Below are 20,221 nucleotides of genomic sequence, written 5' to 3'. Positions count from 1 at the left end.
AGAAGGGGAGCAGTTATTTTAAGTCCAAATGTTCAGTTCCTGTGTAGTGACATTTCTTTCTTTTATCTTCAAAAGAGAAAGGACAAACTTCTAGTTTTGGGCTACCTTTGTGACTACTATGGTGGCACTGCTATGCAAGTGACCCCTCAAAGGCACAGGTCTGGCAGCAGATATGGACCATGTTGGCAGCATTCAACTTTGGTACTAATATGGGCAAGGCAGTAAGTGGTTTGTACCCAGGATTAATGGTTAGCAAGGCAGAGGATTAAAAAAAAAATCAGCAATATACCAACACATACTTTTGCTTTCATGTTCTCTTAATACATCCATCATTTCATGACATCCAGGCAAAAGGTTTCTCCAGTGTAATGAAAACATTTCTCCAGCACACAGGGAGCTTCCCCAACAAGCTTTTAACTAATTGTGAGAGCCTGGAGCATCAGGTGTGCAGACATCCACCAGGTCTTGGCTGATACACTGGTCTTGCTGGGATTCATTTCAGCAGCTTACAGGAGACCCTCCCACAACCTCCAACAGTTTAGCCAGCCCACTGCCAAACCCATCAGGTGCACTGCTCTGAGCACTGTCACAGATCTGCTCAGTGTTTTTTAGCACAGATTCCCCTTTAACAAGGGTGGGTTGCACAAGTTCCACTGATTGCACAGAACTCTCCTGCTCACAAGAGCTACAGCTCACTCTGAGAAAGAGCTGATTGTGCTGCTTCCATCTTCTTGCAGAGCCTCAGCCACAGGAACAGAGAAGAGCTCTGTGATTCTCAGGCACAGGATGGATTCAAGGCTTTGGAGTACAAACAAAAGAAACCACAGGTACCAATGGGTGCTGATTGGAAGGATTTGTTCACCCACACTTCAGCCTGAGAAGCAGCATTGAAATGGATGTGTTAGCTGGCACTCACCAATGTACAGCCCAAGGGGCTACACCAACCTCCTGGAGACCACAGGAGAACTCCTTCCACTTGCAATTTCACATTGCCAATGAATGATCTCCCCCACCAAAGATAATGCATCACAAAAATCCATGGTTTAAAAAGGCATCAAGAAATACAAGAATTCATCACTTCCCTGGATAACTTCCAGTAGTCAATCTCCAAAAAAAACCTCCACACACTTGGACATTTCATTTCAGACTGTGTGGGCTTATTTTGCAGCCATCTATTTGTATTATGTGTGTCTCGTATTATGTCAAAATTTCTCTTTGAGAGAATAATTGACAATAGTCCCCTTTCAATCTCTTTTCAGTAAGCTAAACAGATGGAGTTTGCTTCAGCTTCTGTTTCCAAATTGTTCCAGCAGCTCCTGTCTCCACCCTTTTCTCAGTTTTTAAACACTAAAGGCAAGGTTCATTCCCCTGAATGCTGCTGGGTGGAGAGGCAGCTAACTGTTCAGTGACTACCTCACTCATCACACCCACACCATCTTCTGGGTCAAGCAGGACACTGGGAAGCTTTGCTGAATTACCTGCCCACTGTTTCCCCAAGACTGCTCTCTAAGCCATTTCCTTCCAACCCCCAGGCTGGATGTAGAAAGCCAGAGATTTCAGTACTGAGATTCACAACCCTGCAGTTGGTCATTAAGAGCCCATTGCACTGGCAGCAGGCCAAGTGAGGAAAAGACCCAAAGCACTCCACAAGACTGTCAGTAGCATTAATTTTATTTACCATCCTGTCAGTCTACAGGCTCATCCACAATTCCATATCAATTCCCACATCACTGATGGAAATGCTGATCATCATCAGTCCTCTCACACATCCCCCTGGATGACATTTAATTCGGATTCACTATAACGATGCCAAGACTTGTCAGTGAACTTGAGGGACACTGGAGAGACCTCCTGGCTCCTGATGTTATTTCACCATAAACCAAAAAGCAGATTAGAGAACTCTGCTTGTGACACATTTAGTAAGTGCTCTACAGCCATTGCAGAGTACTGGTGTTTTGGAGGAAGTTCCCATCCTTTGCAAGGAAGGGAATCAGGCTCTCATGCAATCAGTGCCTAACAGCTCTCTTGAATACATTAGAGCAATAAACTTATTTCTACCAATCAATCCATTTTTAGTTTCAAAAAAACAAAAGCTCCTACCTTCAGCAGCGTTTGTTTTTCACAGCTCATTTTTAACAAGTGCCAGGTAGAGACAGGAATACCTGATTCCTTTCAAAAGGATCAGCTCAGATTGACACAAAACAAAGCTATGACCAACCAGCCCCCACCCTGTTCTCTCATTCCCTGCACAGCTGCCCTCTTCCCATCTGCCACCCCAAGGTCCCCTCAGCCACTCTCACAATGCTCCTTTGGATTTTTACTATTACTAGATACCTAATTTCCTAACTCCATCCCTCTGTATCAAATAGGCACCTGGGAGGTATTTTTTGTGCCATGTATGGTGCACTAACCTCATACTTCACTTCCCCAAACTCCAAATGAGTATTACTATTTTTTTGCTGTATCTCTTTTGGAAGGTGAACTCACTAGTGAGTCTTACACTCTTACTAAAATATTCAAAATTTTGAGAAACTCATTCTAGCCCCCATCTTATATTCACATTGTTTTCCCCAACTCTTTCACTGTACTAAAAGATAACTGCCACCTAGTTTTTATTGATCAATGTCAAACTACTTTTTAAATTACCCTTTATGTTAATGACATCTTCTTAGCAGATACTATATCCCCTCTAGGCTCTCTGAGTATATTTCTGTGCCAATTACCGCAGAACACTCAGTTGAGAATTATTTTACTCAATTCCTCCTTTTCTTCCTCCACTCTATTTTCCCTCTTCAAGAAATCAGTTTCCTATCAGGCAGGAGTTAAAGGTTCCAAAGCTGAGCTGAGATTCAAAAGACATTCAGACTTGAGAAGGCAGCTACAGGAATCCTGTGTCAGACAGCCCATGAACAGTCACTCTTCTGGGTGGTGGCAACTATTTCTAGCTGTTATACCTCTTAAGAGGTTTCTAATAACTGTCAAATACATTCCTCTCCTCATCAGTCTTATTTATTTCAGCATCCAATAGCCAGCAGGGAGCAGACAAGGAGAGAAGGCAAACATGATCCTTGCAAAGCCTTTTTTATCTGCAGATCAACACCATCGTCGTTCTGTAACTTAAGGGGTAACTTGCTCAGTGAACAAACGCCCCAGGGCAGAGCACAGGCCCTTCATGACAGAGCCAGTTGCTGCAGAGTTTCTGCTGCCTTAATTTGCAAATGCCACTACATCTTCACATGTGCCTTAGCATGCATCCCAGGCCTTGGGTCTACAGGAAAATCAGGTATCCACCTGATTTTAATAGTGCCACCACAAGAACTGCAGAGGAACAGGAATGCATGATTCTCATTCCTGGCCCCCAAAATCAGAAAGGATAAAAAAACCAAAAAAAACCCAAGGTATAAGCACAAAGTCAAAATAAGCTCTTTTCAGCTCCCTCCCCCCAAAGCGCTTAGGTTTAGTTACTGCATTCAAACAGCAGCCCTTTAATCAAGGAGCCCTACTTATTCATGAGGAGAACTGTAGCTAGACAAGCCTTTCAAACACTGGCTCTGCCATCTGGCAGCAGCACTGAGACTTGTTCCCAGACACACACAGAGCGCTGGTAATTGCCCTCACGTGGACCTGCAAGGCACTGCAATTGTTCTGGAATGTAAAACCTCCATGGGCTCCAGATGTGGATTTGTCTTTGTGGAGGAAAAGGTACTACTAATTATCAAATATTTCCCGGACCCCCCAGCCCCAAGCACTTTTCATTTTGCTCTCCCCCTTTATTTTTGTGGTCTTCTACAGCACCAACAGCAAAAAAAAAAAAAAAAAAAAAAAAAAAAAAAAAAAATATATATATATATATATATATATATATATATATATATAAAAATTGTGTAGGTCTGCAGATGAGTAGCTTAAAAAATTCATGCCATGGAATAATGTTTGTCACATTTCTCTTGCTTTCCCTGTCCCCGTGGATTTGACACTGAGCAACTGCCCAGTGGAGAACAAAGATCATCTGGGGATTGCTTTGTAGGCTTTCCTTTTTTCAAATTAATTTTAATTCATAATGGAAAGGTCACAGACATAAGCTCTCTACCAAAAGTGGCAACTTTGCATTCTTCAAGTGATACATGTAAGGAAAGAAGGGAATAAAAGTAGTAGAAGAGACTTACATTTTGCTTCAGACAGATTCTGGTTAGGTGACCAGACCAGCATGCCGAGATTCTCTCTCTCCTGACTTCGCCTTGCAAGTTTGGCTTAAGAGAAAACAGACACAAACCAAGTTACAGAGAAAGTAATTTCAGATGCAAAATGGATACAAAAACGACTTATCACACATCTGCAACTTTTAATCAAGATATAAAACCCATCCACAGAGTTAAAACCCCATCTTCCCATTCAGACCTGAGGCTTTTCCTTGTTTCTTCAATGCATCAGCCTCTATATAACATGACAGATATTGCACACTCTCATGCAGCACACTAAGCAGCATGCGTTAGATCTAAATTAAAAGTTAATTAATGTTTCTCTTCCAGCACACTTGATTATTTTTCTTCCAGCCATCATTAAATGAAAAAGGGAGGAGCTAGGCTCAGGCAGCAGGCTCCAAGCTCTGGACATCATGAGACTGCAGAGTGCAGACAGATTAACCCTTCAGGGTAGGCACATGCATAAAACCTCCCACACCACACTTCTGAGCACCTCCTGCACTGTCCCAGCAGCCCCCCTGTGCCTCCATGCCCTATACAATCAGGAATGCCCACCCAGGTGACACTGGGTCCCTCAGGTCACAAGCAGGTCCCAGTCTCAGCTGCTCCAGAGAAATCCAAATGCATCCACACCCACACTGAGACACAAACCCACACTCAGACAAGTCTGGTTTTAACCAGCTTAACACCTGGCTGGCAGGAGAGCTCTGAAAGTCTCAAGGCAAGATCTACAGCTGCACACAGTTTGTAAAAGCAACTTCAGACTAAGGTATATTTCAAGGGCAAGCTCTTGTCAATTCGGATGATGTTCGGTCACAAGCAGTCAAAAGAGGAGGAGGAGGAAGAGGATGAGAAGAGGAAAAAAAGCAACTCCCTCCTTTGAGTCAGCACACACACAGCCAGCCCAACCACCCGCCCTGGCAGAGAGAAACTTGCAAATCTTGTTATAAATGAGTACCTGCAGTGCTATTTCCACTACAAAATGCCACATAACGCTCAAGTTTTATGCAATATTTCAACACAATGCTATTTTCTCTGTGCTGTGCAATTAGACATATAACCACCACTGCATGATGCATTCAAACAGGTCAGAAAAGATCTAGTAACACAAAGTTACAGTACTGTGAACACTCATGGTTTCACCACTGTTTTTAACCTGAAATCTGCTCAGCTAAGAACAGTCAGGATTCAGATGACAAAAATATTTTAACATTAAATTTAAAGTACAAATAGCACGTATTAAAAATAACCACCTGTCAGCAACATATCTACACTGAACTACCAGGTTTCTTTCACAACAGACACCATGATTATCTTTCAGGTTTTTGGGAAGGTTTGGGAAGGTTTCACGTTGTTTTAGGGTGGTTAGCAACTGCACATACAAGGTATTTTGCACGCTCTGCATGTTCATTACTTTCTAACTAGGCAAAAATAAAAAGGAGTGAGAAGAGACAACATCCTCTGTTGGCAAGAGATGGGAGGTGAAGACCAGACACAGAACACAAAGAGTGTCTGAAATTAAAATTACAAGTCTTGAAACATTTGGCATTAAATTTTACCTTCTTCCTCATTTCAAGTCTAGGCTGGAATGCAAAGAAAGAGTCAACCCTAAGCCTCCCCTTTATCAAATTTTTCTCTTCAGTCTCCTTTTCCAGGACAGCCTGTTCTACTAAGTCTAACATGGGGTTCCATAGAACAGAAGAGTAAAAAGTCTCTCTCCTTACTTTAACTTACACTGAAAAGCACACTCTTATCCCATAAAAATACTCAAAGACAGCAATCATCAGTCAGGCGTCCATGAATTTAAACACTTCCATCCCAATCCCAACACACCCCCAGTACCCACTGCAGCTCAGGAGCCTGATGCCCAAACACTGCCAAGTGAGGAGTGACACCAGGCAGTGGCAGCATGCTTTTAGCAGAGAACCCACCTCAGCCAGGAAAAGGAAAGTTTTCTCCCAGTTTAGCAGTCTGAACCTCTTCTGCCCTGGGACACATGAGGTGCACATCCCAGCCCAGCTGCCCTGTCAGGAGCAGCGCTCCATTAGCTCAGCTCAGCCACAGTGGGTTGGGTGAAGTTTTACCTCCCATGGTTAAAACCCCAGGTTCGGCTTTGGGACATTACAGAGGGAGCCCCACAGCCCTTCCAGGTGATATCCAGTGCAGGGAGGTGCTGCAGGACCTCATGGCACCCAAAAGCAGCGTGGCCAAACACGCTCCTCATGCTGCTCCACAGCTCTGCAACAGGAACCCCCTCTGCCTTGGGTTAAGGAGCTACCTCCTTCCAGCCAGGCATTCCCTCCCTGGGCACCACACACAGAGGTGCCTGCAGAGGCTGGGCTTCATGCCACCCTCAGGATCCCCATTTGCCCAATTCCCACAGCCCAGTGTCAGTTCCTCTCTCCTGCCCCTCTGTAGCACCAACCAGCCAAGTTACACTGGGCTCATCAAAGGGTGTGGAGCCGCACCTCCAGTGTTCCTGCAACTTGTCCCCTGCTCCACCTCTCCACCCAAGCCCACACCTATCCACCCTCGGGCCTCATTCCTTGACAGTCCAAGGCACACAGTAAGGTTATGCTGAAACTCACGCTTTTCTGCAAAGGACAGAAGCACCTAAAGGCTAACACACATAGAAAGATGGGAGTGGGGTGCTCCTCAAGCATCCATAAAGGCTGATTCTCCCTCCCTACATTCCAAGATGCTTGCCAGGTCCTTCACCTTCTGGCACCACATCCTCCCCAGCACCCCTTCTCAAGCCCACAGCCCCACATTTACTGTGCCTTATATGCAAGGCAGACATGACAGGCTTTCTTCCAGAACAATGCTGACCCCACCACAAATATACACAGCATAAGTACTCTTACTGCATGATGTACCAACAAAAAGCTTAAGAGCTTGCTCAGAATTTGGAATCACATTGAAACAAAATGACTGCTTCAGAGCATCAGCCACGAGAGCAGAAGAGGGGCCTGAGAGCAGAGTGGCTGTTCCATCCCTTTATAGCACCATTCCAAGCACAGCTGCAATGCTCACCAACACTGTCCCATGCTTCTGAACAAGGACTATCAGGATGAATTCTGACACTCTGCACTTCAGTGATAAAGCTGTAAAGGTAATTCAATTTAATCTGTTGCATATTTCATGTAAAAATAGCCACGTAAGAAGGGCAAGGGTTATTCTTTTTTTAGGAGAACAGATCAATTTGAGATCAATGAGGTTTGCTTGTTTAAGCAACCGCAGTTGAACCAGTGCAACCTGTGCTTAGAGAAGCTGTATAGTGGCAGACAAGAAGATCTGACATTTCAGGTCATCCTACACTTTCATCTAGCTACCCACCAGGTATTTGTAAAGTCTCTGCCACAGCCATTAGCTCCATGTCAGTGGCTGTGGGAGCCAAAACTCTGTAATCACTTTCCCACTGTTGGCTTTCCCATTTGTCCCAAGCCTGTCAGGAATCATGGTTGCTTCCTCCAAGAGGAAAACCTCCTACTACAACCAGCACCCCCTAAATTTTGTTCCACTATCAGAATTCACAGGGAATGCAAACTTCCAATGCCTTTACCCAGGCAGAGAATGCAGCCCCAACCAGGCACAGTATCATGTTGCTTTTTCCACAGCAGTTACCATATCTCTCTCTTTTCTTACCACTAGAATATAACCCTACTCTACAGACTATACACTAAAACTCAGGAGAGAACCAATCCAGCCTAAAATTCACTTTGAGAAGAAAATGGTATTTTAAAAGTTTGTCCCATTTTACAGATGTGGTTTACTGCACAAGCCCAAAAAGTTCTACTGTGGAAGGGAGGAAATGAAGCAGAGCAGAAGACATATATATCACTATTATTCTAAAATGTTGTGGAGGGGGTTTGGAGTTCCCCTCCCCCGGAGCTGTGAGGGCACATCTCAAAACCAGTGTGCAAAAATACCTTGATTTGCACAGGAGAGAGATGACACAGCCCCTTTATTTCCCATCACTTCTACCCAAAGACTGAGGCTCTCCATCCCTGGGGGCTCCCTGAGCTAATAATGCACCTGGGCATGCAAGAGCAGCACACTGCAAGATTTGGAACCCTGATCCACAGCAGCTAAGGCTCTCCTCACCTCTACCCATGAGCTGTCAAGCCAGGACATCTGCTAGGAAAAGGAAAACGGGGATTTCTCCAAACTACCAAAGGAACTACCAGAAGTCACTGTAGCAATGTACATCCATCAAGTCCCCCCTACAGGTCAGAGAGTATCCTCCCCTGTCCTTCTGACCCCTCCCAAATTTCAAGTTAGCCATGGAAAAAGTGGAATCAGAAGGAAATAATCAGAAGGTTCAAGAGCACCACTGCAAAAGAGTATTGTTTCCCCTTCCACCATCTACTTGACAAACCAAAGCAGGGCATATACCTGAGCTTTAAAAATATAAAAGTAATCCAACAAAAAAAGCTATTAGCTTCAACTCCATACCAGTTCCTGGATTTCTACCACATATATTTAGAGACAAGAAGAAGAGTAAGGAAGCAGAGACAGTCAGGATACCTCCCTCACCCACAGCACCAGCTTAAAACCACCTTAGGCCCACGGGTGGAATGGACACCATTCACAAGGAGAGTGCATGAAGGCAAAACACTGCCTGAAAGCAGGAGCCCAGCACTGACCAGCTCCAGCCTGACACATCACATTTTATTTTTCTTCCCCAAGTTAGAGAAGAAACATGCCAGAATAAACTCAGTAGGAGCAGAGGCCTCTCAAAGAGCCACCAAGCACTCTGTCATCTGTTATTTTGCTTCTGAGCAAGGCAGCAGTGCCAGCTCCCACTCGAGTTCCTGCACTTGAGGGACCTGCTCCGTCTCACAGCTCTCCCCAAGGATGCTGCATGATCCAGGCACAGCTGTGAGCCATTCAGGAGCTTTACATTTCCTCTGGACACCTGGACTGACACCCTGGAGAAAGGATACTCCCCTCCTGCAGATGACAAGACACATTTTGCTCCTAGTTGCATCCTGCCCAAGTCGAAGTGAGGCTTGGGCAGGATGCCTCCAGCATTTTTCCTTCTCCATAACCCTCTCAGTAATCTCTGATGTTTTTGCTGTTGCTGTTTGCACAAGGCATTTCAGAGCTATTGAAACCCTCTGGATTTCAAAGCAAAGCACAGTAACACATGACTGTGTGAGGGCACTACAACACACACCATGGAGAGTGCGACCCTGCTCTAGTCAGCTGCTTCTGTTATTTAGAATAAGGTAACTCAGAAGAGTAGGTCCACAGTCAGGTGCTGGATACAAACACATCTTCCTGTACCTTCTCTGGGAAGCAAACAGGAGCCTTAAACCAAAGTTTAAAAGCACTTGCCATAAAACTACAGGCAATTCTTCAGGCACTGATCTTTTGCAAAACAACAGGTAAGAATATACTTCCAGATCTGAACAACGTCTTTCATGAAGTTAATAAAGATTATACAACAACTGAAATACTCAAGGTGAAGGATGGCAAGATTCCCACCTAAAAAAGCTATTCCTTTACTAACAGCACTTACTGATCTCCCCCAGCTGATACTAACTCGTTTTTAAATCACACAGTGCAGATCTTAAAAGAAAGTGTAAGAAATACCTCTTCCTTTTAATATGCAACCCTGAGCATTATATATAAAACATGCATTGTGTAATATCCAAAGGTGAATAGATGCTTTTATTGTTTGGAAGAGCTGGAGCTGCCATACAATAACTTAGCTGCTGAATGCTTCTTAAAGCAGTTTTGGATCAAGTCTAATGTATTTACTTCTAGTGAAGTGAGATTAAACAAGTGCTTCCATTCCCAACTCTGCATTTTCTTTATCAATGCAGAACTTAAATTTATTGCATAGTGTAAAATTCCCTGTTTACAGTACCCATGATGGCTGTTAAACAAAATAAGACAAGGGAGGCACAGGCTCCCAGAACAAAAAAAATTCTCTTATGGGTTCACTGGTATTACTCAAGCTTACGGTGTAATTGTAAATGCACAGCTGTGGTACAACAGCACAACACCTATGTGACACAAGAGAATTCAAACAAAATTCAGAGTCAGAGGAAAAGCTTTTTCCACCTTCCTTCCCCACTACTGGCACTGGTGTCCCAAGCAGCAACTCAAAGACATTTGAAGAACTTTGCTGCTCATCTCCACTTCCTCCTGCATGTGACTTCTCCCTGAGTCAGCAGATAATGCTTGTGATCCCCTTTCATTCCTGTTTTCCAAGGACTGCCTAGTCATAGCAGCTGGTACTTCATAGAAATACCATCACTGAACAGACTATAGCAGCATTAAATGAAACAGAACTGGAATCCTGCAAACTGAGAAACATTTTTTAATTAAAAAGCTATAAATGAAGCAGCAGTTAGCTCTTCCTATACATGACTACACCCGGCTGGCACTATAATCTATATGCAAATAAAGTTCTGAGGGCATTTTTGTATCTGCCTAGGGAAACAAAAGCAACTATTTGGGTTTCTATACAGAGCAGCAGCACTGGAAACATGGAGTGAAGAGCATTACTGCCTCAAAATGACTGTAGGTGCTGTGCTACAAAACTCCACAGTATCATGTTACAACTGTGAGCAAAATATTGCTTTAAAAATTACCCAGTTAAAGATTAATCACCCAGCAATGATTACAAAGGTCACTTTGCAGTGATAAAAATTATTACCATTAGAAGAACTGAAAGAGAAAATGAGAAAAAGCATAGATGGCAATAGTTGCCTTTTCTCTAAAGTAATCAAGTTCAACCCATTCTAAGTTTAAACTCTGCATCTTTATATTATTATTTTTAAACCTTTTAAGAACACATCTGACCCAAGATGCCTTTCCAGTTTAACACCCAGCTGTAACACAAAAGCTGTGCCCTACATTCTGCCCACAGCCCAGGCCAGACCGAACAATAAAGCCAGAACAGATGTTGAGGCCTTGCCTTGTATTTTCTTCTTGAATAACACGAGTCTGCTCATTCTCTCCTGCAAGCAGGTGGCACCAATGTGCAGCCATAGATGAGGTCTGAATAACTATACAAGCAAACAGCCTTTCAATATGCACTTTAAGTGTGCAACATTTTCTACACCCATACAATTCCAACCTGAGCTCTTCAGTGAGTTCTGCAAACGTAAGCCCTGCAATCCACACACGAGCAGGAAGCACATTACCCCACCAGGAGCATGAATATAGCCCTGCACATGCTTAGCATTGAGCAGCACACCTCTGCTAATCACAACGGGCTTTTGTCTAGACATGGCTGGGCTTTTGTACTGAAACCTGAAAGGGTTAGGGTTTTTTTAAAGAGAAAGTATAAAATTAAGAGGACAGAAAATGCACATTTGACCAAGATTTTATCAGACATCTCTTGCAAGCCTTTTAAAAACACCATCCACTTTTTTTTTTTAAGGAGGACAGCTGCTAACTATACCACAGCAATCCTGAATGCACAGCCAGAAAGCAGCAACCAGAACAAAGCCAAAGCCTGCAGCACTCGTGTGACACTGAGCTGATGAGGCTCACCTGCCCTCCCATGCACACTTCTCCCTGCTCCACAGCTTCTGTTCTCCCCAACACTGACCCAACAAGATGACACTTCTTTCTTTCTTTCTTTCCTTCCTTTTTTCCCTTCCACACTATTCCCCTCCCAGTCTCATTCAGGTGACCAAAAAGTTACACAGGAATGCCTACATGCACACAAGTTAAGATCCACATACTGAATTTAATACACAGAAAAGGAACAACAATAACACAGCAGTTTCCTCAAGTGCTAGGTCCTGTGCTGCTGGCAAACAGAGACACTGCTGAATCTATTTGAAGCCAAAGAATCTACTCATGAGGAAGCAAAGATAAGGCAAACAAACCCTCTCTCTCCATCACAGATCTTGATTCTGCTGCCTCCCCTGATCTTTGACAATCAGCAACTCCTACATGCACAGCTCCACATTCATACAGCCTCCCAATTCTTTACTAAGCTAGCCCTCAGCTCTTCCCACCCACTGAACAGGGTCCTCTGTTGTGTTCCCTTAAGAACAAGAGCAGCTGCTTGGGGCAGTCCTGCCCATTATTCACAGGCAGCACTTAGGAATAACAAGACCAGGACCAGCAGAGAGACTTCCTGAGCTGGTACTGTATCTGCATCACTGGATTTAATGGCCCTTCATGGAAGGAGGGAGAAAAAAAAAAAAAAAAAAAAAAAAAAAGTCCATCAAATAGACTAATCCTTTTTGAACCCATTTATAATTTTGGCATCTACAACATCCTGTGGCAGAGTGCTTCAATTTAATTATATGTTTGTTGTCTGAAGGAGAACAAAGAAAGCCCATGCACACACTCCCTTCTCTACTCTAAAGCTGCTACCCAGTCATTTCATTTGGTGGCCCCATTTCCTGCCTTATGAGAAGCAGAGAATAACTGCACCCTGTTCACCTCATTCGTGCCTCTTGCTGTTTTACAGATCTCCTACTACACATTCTCAGTCGTCTGCTTTCCAAGAGAGGCAGTCCAGGCTTTTCTGCTTCTCCCTCGTATGGAGATGGGAAACAAGAACAATTCCTGTACTTTAGTTATCTTACAGCTCTCAGCAGCATGTACACATGGGGGAGGGATGGGAATGGGACACAACCAGAACTGTACACAGTGTTCAAAGAGAAGGTACAACACAGGATTTATAAAACATGCCATAATGAGGTGTTATTTTGTTCTCAGATGCTTTCTCAACAGCTTTTAACAATATACTTGCTTTTCCATTATTACCATTGAGTTGATGAAAAAAAACACTGTCTACCAAGATCTTTATCTGGAAAGGCAATACCAGATTTGAAGACCACTGCTGTACAAACAGTTAAGGGCAGTTTAGAGATCACTACTGTACACACACAGTTAAGGGCTGTTCCACCCTACCCTCCCCCTCAATATTAGTTAGCACATAACAAGTGCCACCTGTCACAGGACTGAACACGGCGCCCATTCCCTCCATTCAGCAGATGCCCACACTCCCTCCCCCCTGCTGCCCCCTCCTCCCATTCACACACTGTTTTCTGACAAGAGGACAATCCAGCTGCTAGTAGTAAAAATAAGGTGGGAAACAGAAATAACAAGATACATAATTTGAAATGAGGAATACACAAGTGTTACTTTATTTGGAGAGTGACAAGTGCAAGAGCGACTCCCCTCCACCCTCAGGCACAGGACACCCTTGGCTTCCCAAGGCTTCTTTCCCCAGGAAAAGTGACACAAGGAGCAAGAAGACAAGAGAAAAGTTTCTCAGACCTTGCATCTCCCCCTCTTCCCTTTCCTGCTAAACAGCAATGCTGCCTAGACCACCCATTCAAGTAGTCCCCATTCCTCAGCTCAGGCCACCCTTTTCCATTCCATGGCAAGACACACAGGCTGCATTTTACTCATCTTTCCCACACGTTAAGAACCAGCTGGCCTATTTCTATTGCCCTATGCAAGAAGAAACTAAAAAAGTCTCAAGTGCTCACTAAGCACAAAGTACTTTTTCGTATTTTTAGCAACACCCCTTCCCACCCATCAAAAGTTCACAACAGCCTTCTTTTCAGATAGCTTAAACTGATTAGTGGAAGCAACAAGTGGCTAGGAAGCACCAATGACATAAAATGTAGATTCTTGGTGAACAGAGTGACTGGTTTTTGTTTTTTTTCCACTTCCAAAAACCTTGCCAGGATGACAGTCAGGAACAGATCTGACTAACTAGAACCTAGTCTCCAAAGAGTATGGGATGTGGGCACCTCTCCTCCTCACCCCACACCTCAGGAGATCAGAATACGTTTAAAAAGCTAATGACCAGCTATTCTCAATGGCTTACAAAATAAGGTTGCTGGGCACACATGCTACTGCTTGGCAAGAAGTACAGTGAAGGACAAGCAGACAGGACATACTCATGTCTGCATCCAGACTAGAGTCAACCCAAAAGGACAACTGAGAGAGAAATTCCATGTTACTCTGCTCTTACAATACCAAATATTTTTACACAGTCCAATCAACCAATCAAGCACAGTCAGCTCTCCAAGACAGTAAAGGTTTGTCACATTATTATTCTTTAAAACCTGGGTCAAACACCAACATTTCTCAAGGCCACAAGCAGGAAAACCCATCACACAACAGCAGCAAACACATCTTCCAGACTCAGCTGAGGGCTCTGAGTAGGCTGGAAATCCACCAAGGAAGGCACCACCACCACCTCCCTGATGGAGGCAGTGCCCTCCAAGAGCAGCAGAACCAGGCCCTGCCAGCCTGCCCAGGAGAGGCCTCACCTCTGTGCTGAAGCCACCTAAACTATCCCATTTCTACCCAAAGCTGGTTTGATAGAGGCGGCCTGGCTGGCAGAGCTGTGGAGACAGCAGCCTCTGAAAAGGGGACACCGTGTCCTCTCCCAACACAGCCACCTCCAGAAACAGATACCTGTCCTCGGGCCAACGCCAGCACACAAGAAGCTTATACATCAAATCCCACCCAGCACTGAGTCATGCACGGTGTGGTGTGCAACTGCAATCAAGAGGCTGCGAGCATGCCCAGTTTAACCCACACAAATCCGACTTCTAAACGTCTGTGACAGTTGCATATCCTCCTCTCACCCCCATCCATGACACTCTTCCAGGTCCTTATCCTCACAGCACCCCTACAGCAGATGAGAGCTTTTATCAACACACACACACGCAAAGCTGACTGCCGGGCTTGCAGAGGCTGAGCGAGGTTTCCCCAACCCCATAAAGAGCCCTAACTGTGGCTCATCCTCCCTCATCACCCCACTCTCAGAAATGCTGAAATCAAATAGGGACCCACAGATAACACATTTGTGATATTTCAAACCAGATCTTGAAAACTCAGTCTGCTTCCAGCTCTCCTCAGAGATGACTGGTGCATTCATTAGCCCACAAGCTCCCCAAGGTACAGACAGTCCCTCTCCTTTTGTCTGCACGGGGCCCACCTCCACAGGGTGCTGTAAGGATAATATTCACACCCAAAAACACGAAGTCAGATTTAACATGCCCTTGAAATGCAGGCGGCTCCCAGATCACAATTTTCCAACAGATTTCACAAGTTAGTTTGTTTTTTCCCCATTTCTGCCAAACTCAGAGGCGCAGTACTGACTATAATTAAAACATAGCTAACAACCATGGCATCCTGGTTTTAACATTCAACTTTTACTAAAAGACTATCCAAAACAACTTATCTGGTTTCTCTCCTTCTCCTGCCTTCAAAGAATCTCAGAACTAGTTTGTCCTGCATCTACATTAATAATCAGAGCAAGAACGCCGTGTGATAACAGGAGAGGCTAAGCAATCCATCACAGCTGCACACCAAGCACTGCCTTGCACTCACTCTGCAGGTTTCCCACTTCGTGCTGAACCTAGCTGATCCTAAAAGGTGCCAAGTAACAGTGAGCCAAGCCCTGGAAGATACAGGCTCTGGGCATTAAGCAGCAGCAAGTACATTCACAGCCCAGAGGAACAAAACAGGGGCAGAGCTCTGCAAAGACAGGGTCAGAGCTCTACTGGATTTCCCTGAGCTGCCTGTGCTTTAGGATTACAAACGCTCCTTCTGCAGCGCCAGCATTTGCATACCACAGCATATTTACAAAGAAATCAATCGGGACACAAGCCCGGAGGTGAACACGGAGAAGAGGCCCGCAGCACTCGGGGCAGCCTGCAGAAAAGCTCGTGGCTTTCTGCTCAGTCGCTCCAGGGAAAGGCAAACCGGCAGTGAAATAACACGGGATCCCCTTCCCCACCCTGCCTAACAAAGAGCACACAAGTTTCAGGCGCAGGGCCCTACAGGCTCTCAAACGCAGCCACCACGTGGTGAGCGAGCATCAGGAGCAGAGCGCACACAAAGAGCCCAGAAGCAGCAGGAGACGGGGGAGAGGGCTGGGAAAGCCTCGGCAGCCAGGAGGCGGACGGGGGAAGGGGAGAGGCAGGCTCCTTCCCCAGCCACGGCCAGCAGGAAGCGAGCACAAAGGGAACAGCGAGGCCAGGCAGATAAGGAGAAGCCCGCGGAATGCCAGGCTGGCAGTGCAGATAAACTGAGGAGCCAGGACGGTGCTGGAAGGAGCCGAGTGTGGTTTGGTGGAGAGCTGAGGGAGGAACCCGGCTTGGCACTGGAGGCAGAGGAAGGGTTTGCACAGCACTCACCTGAGCCAGAGCACGTCGCTCGCACGCTGCAGCACAGCACACACAGCTACAAAATTAACTTAATTTTACTGTGTTCGGGGCCATTAGTCTTTCCGATCAGAGGAGTGAGATCCTATTCAGCACATAAAGGCTTCTCTATTGAGGCTGAAAATTCTTGTTTTCCCCAATTTGGAATATCTTTTAGGCATAATGTATGTTCAGGCCAAAATAACCCCTCTAGGCCAAAATAACCCCTCTCTCTTTTTCTTCCAAAAACCATCATCATCGTGAAAGCAACCAGATCGTCACTGCATATGTTAAGAGCCCGGAGGTCTTATTTTCCCTTTCCACAAATTAGAGAATGGAAAAAGCAACAGCAGCAAAAAAGTAGTGGCCATCCCCTAGCAGCTGTTTGACAGGAATACAGATGTGCCTCCCTGCACATCAGTTATGCTGCCCCACACTGCTCTCAATAAACTCAGTGTGGCTTCCCAGGTCATTTGCTTCACCCAGTGAATACTGGATAACTCCACAAAAGCAAGCAGTGACTCTCCATACTGCACCATATTGAGCTCTAGACACCTAAAGACTCTTTAAGCAATTGTCCCTGTCCTCCCACCTTCAGTGCTACCACCCTGGTCCCTGGAACAGACTCTGTATTAACACCTTCTGAGCATCAGTGACCCAAAGCACTTCCTTGTTCTGCCACCAGTTTGCTTCAAATCGCAACCTCAGCTCCCCCCAGCTTGTACAGAAGTGCTTAATGGGGCTTGTACACATGAATGCAGAAGTTAAAAAAAAAAGCGCAGCAACAAGAACAAGGCAGCAAGGGAAACAAAACACGCAGGGACATAAAGAGGACAGAGAGCCTCAGGGGAGGGCCAGTATTTAGAGTTACTAGAGACTGAGAAGCTAAACCATGCTAAGATTGCTGGGTCTTCAAAGGGGGAAAAAGTCTGCAGAGCATCTTTGAGAACACAACAACCGTACAGGTGCATATGCAGGCTGGAGCACAGAAAAGCTGAGACACGCTGGCACCAGAGAAGAAAGCAGACTGTCAAAACTACAAGACAAGACAGGCCAGTGAATACATATCATTTACCTGTAGCAAGGGGCTCTGCCAAGCATTCTGAGACACCTCTATACTCCACAGCAGAAGAGCTGTGTCCTCTTCACTTCTGTCCTGGCCTGCATTTTCTCTGTAACTTTCCCACACTATTTATTGCTTTTACTGAAAGATGACCATTTTCCCTGACATCTGGATTTTCACAGGCTGCTCTTTCAATAAAATACTTTAAAGAACAGACTACAGGAACAGGTACCATGAAACAGGTTGTAGCAACCTCTATTCTTAGTTCAGCTGAGCTCTGATCTGTGACCAGGAGCTGCAGGTACTGTTGCAACCCTGTGCATTTGAAAGTCTTTAGTCTTCTGCTCTGTGCCACCACTCACATACAAATTGCTACAAGTCCAGTTATATCTATGTTGAAAGGCAAGAATAAGTGTCAAAATAATTCAGGGTACCTTGGTTCCACATACTTCTACTCTTCCTTCTACCTCAGAAAATCCTTCAGCCCCACCTCCCCCCTTGCACATGCACAACCCCTCAGCAAAAGCTTTGCACACATTACACCAACACTTGTTAGCATGGCCAGGGACCCTGCTGAGAGCCTCAGCTCCCTAAAGACTCCGATTGGTCTGACTTTCTAACAACAAAGCTATTTGTAGTCAGATATTTATGATACTGGCAGTGATTCTTGGTATAATTACTAATACCTAGCCTGAATATACAACAGCAAAGGTGGAAGAGCCCATAGCCTGTAAAAAATACTCGAGAGTAAACCAGCTTCACCAAACAAAACAACTAAAGCTCTTATCCTGTGCCAGATTTCTGCAGCATGCTTTTACTGAGCAGAACAACAAGAACATCTTCCTCTGCTTGTTCCAAAGATCCCACCCAAATGATGCCCACAGAAGGCACTGCCTGGCTGTACTGGCCCCAAATGCAAGACTCCAAACATGCCCTTGTTAACACTTCCTACACCTCCACTGCTGCATGAGGGCATCCAGCTGCAACACTGACATGATCACCCTCCCACACCCCCACAGACAGCTCTCCACTATCCTGCAACAGCTGTGGAAGCTTCCTGCAGGAGAAGATACCACAGGTGCTCTGTGCAAGACACAGAAGGAGCAGGGAAATGGGATTCCTTGAAGCCCAAGACATATACCATCATCATCATCATTCAGTAGGAACATGGTCTAAGTTTTCTCAGCAGCTGAATGCTAGATCTTTGCACCCAGATATTTTTTCTGGTATATTAGAAATATATTACATAAGACTCAAACACCATATATATGTGTGTTTTATAGATATATGTATATATGTATATACACACACACACTCTCTATATTACATAAGACTCAAACACAAGCATTTCTGCTCCAGCAAGGCCTGAACACCAGTAATGCTTGCAAGATCATTGGCATAAGGCAGGGAGACAGAAAAACCCCTGACAATTCCCAGAAATACAGGATATTCTTTTCCTCCAGGTCATGATTATCACAGGTCCCTGAACAGGTATCCAGGCTGGTAAGGCACATGCTTGATCAATTCACATGGCCTCCAGAAAAACAGTCCCAACAACAACAGTCTGAGAGCTGTAACCACCTTCGGCACAGTACCTCAGACTGCCAAACTGCTGACAGCTGGGCCTTGCCTGTTTCCCTGCCCCCACAGAGAAAGACAGAAGAAAGCTGCTTACAACACTCCATAAAAAACCACTTTCTCATAGCAGTGTTCCAGGTCCACTGCCAGCTGTTCCAGACTTGCAGAACAGGACAATCCCACTGCATCTGATGCTGTCCTGAACCAGAGGCATCAGCTTACACGCAGGAGAGTTTAGATGTTTGTTGCTGCTGAGTTTGGTCTAAATCTGCAGTCCCCTCCGAAAATCTTCTGTTTCTCCTTCTTCCCCCATCCTCACTCCCCCTCCCCTAGACACAACAGTTTGACTACGTGCACGAACAGGTTCATCAAAAGACATGATCAGTGCAAGAACAGTTTAACAAGTCCCAGAGCCCTGGCATGTCCCCTGACAACCTCAGCAGCTCCTTATGCAACTACCCCGTCAGTATGCAGAAGAGTCACATGAGACTAGCACAGAGCCTGGGAGAGCAGGTTTTAAGTTATTCCTGCACAAGAAAAAGGAGTGATAATTAAGCAATGTCTTGTAAGATTCCTGGACTCCGTTTGAGAGCCCTTCCTCCCTTGACTAGAGCAGTACACCAAGAACACTACACTCCCTTTTACACAGTTTGTTTAAATATCAGTGCTATCTCCACCAGAGAACTCTGCAGCAATTTCTAGGAAAGATGACACCAGAGCACAGTTTCCACATCCCTGGCTTACTGCCCTTGAACAGTTCTTTCTGTGCAGAGTCGGCAAGGTTGAAAACTTGTTTCCGTCTGACACTGACTCACGATGCAGCCTCCCCTCCCTTGCAGCCTAACCACGAGCAGAGAGAGCCCTGCTCAAGTCCCAATGTCTGCAGGAACACAGGAACTACACATTTTTTCACCAAGCCCCACTTTGCTCACTTGATGGTACTGAAAATTTAAAGCTTTCACAAAGGTTCTCCTCTGCTTCTCAATCCCTAAACTGGAGGTCATGTGGCAGCAGCTCAGCGAGTGCCCTGCAGCTCAGGCTCTGTGCAAGGCAAGGGCACCGTGCCTTTGCTCATCCCCCTGCAAGGGAACATTTCCCCTGCAGGAGCAGGGCACAGACAAAAGGCACAGGAAACACACCAGGCACGGTGTGTAGGGACAAAATGTAAAAATTTGTCTCTTACGGCCATCTCCCCACAAAATACTGCCCAGTGCACACGTGTTGGG

At 45.3% G+C, this 20,221-nt stretch overlaps 1 protein-coding gene across 1 annotated transcript in view; it reads right to left on the bottom strand.

The window, feature by feature from the left end:
* Positions 1-20,221, bottom strand: part of RCOR1 (REST corepressor 1) — an 81,931-nt gene that overhangs the window by 37,078 nt on the left and 24,632 nt on the right. Inside the window, exon 3 of the mRNA XM_054286789.1 lies at positions 4,167-4,250. Within this exon, the coding sequence (XP_054142764.1) occupies positions 4,167-4,250 (84 nt within the window). The remainder of the gene's footprint in view (positions 1-4,166; positions 4,251-20,221) is intronic.

This window comes from Melozone crissalis, unplaced genomic scaffold (genome assembly GCF_028551555.1).
Source record: "Melozone crissalis strain CALT ecotype California unplaced genomic scaffold, PUWL_Pcris_2 ptg000056l_1, whole genome shotgun sequence".
NCBI classification, from domain to species: Eukaryota; Metazoa; Chordata; class Aves; order Passeriformes; family Passerellidae; genus Melozone; species Melozone crissalis.
The sequence above is the reverse complement of the archived record's forward strand: the minus strand, read 5'-3'. Positions and strand labels throughout refer to the sequence as shown.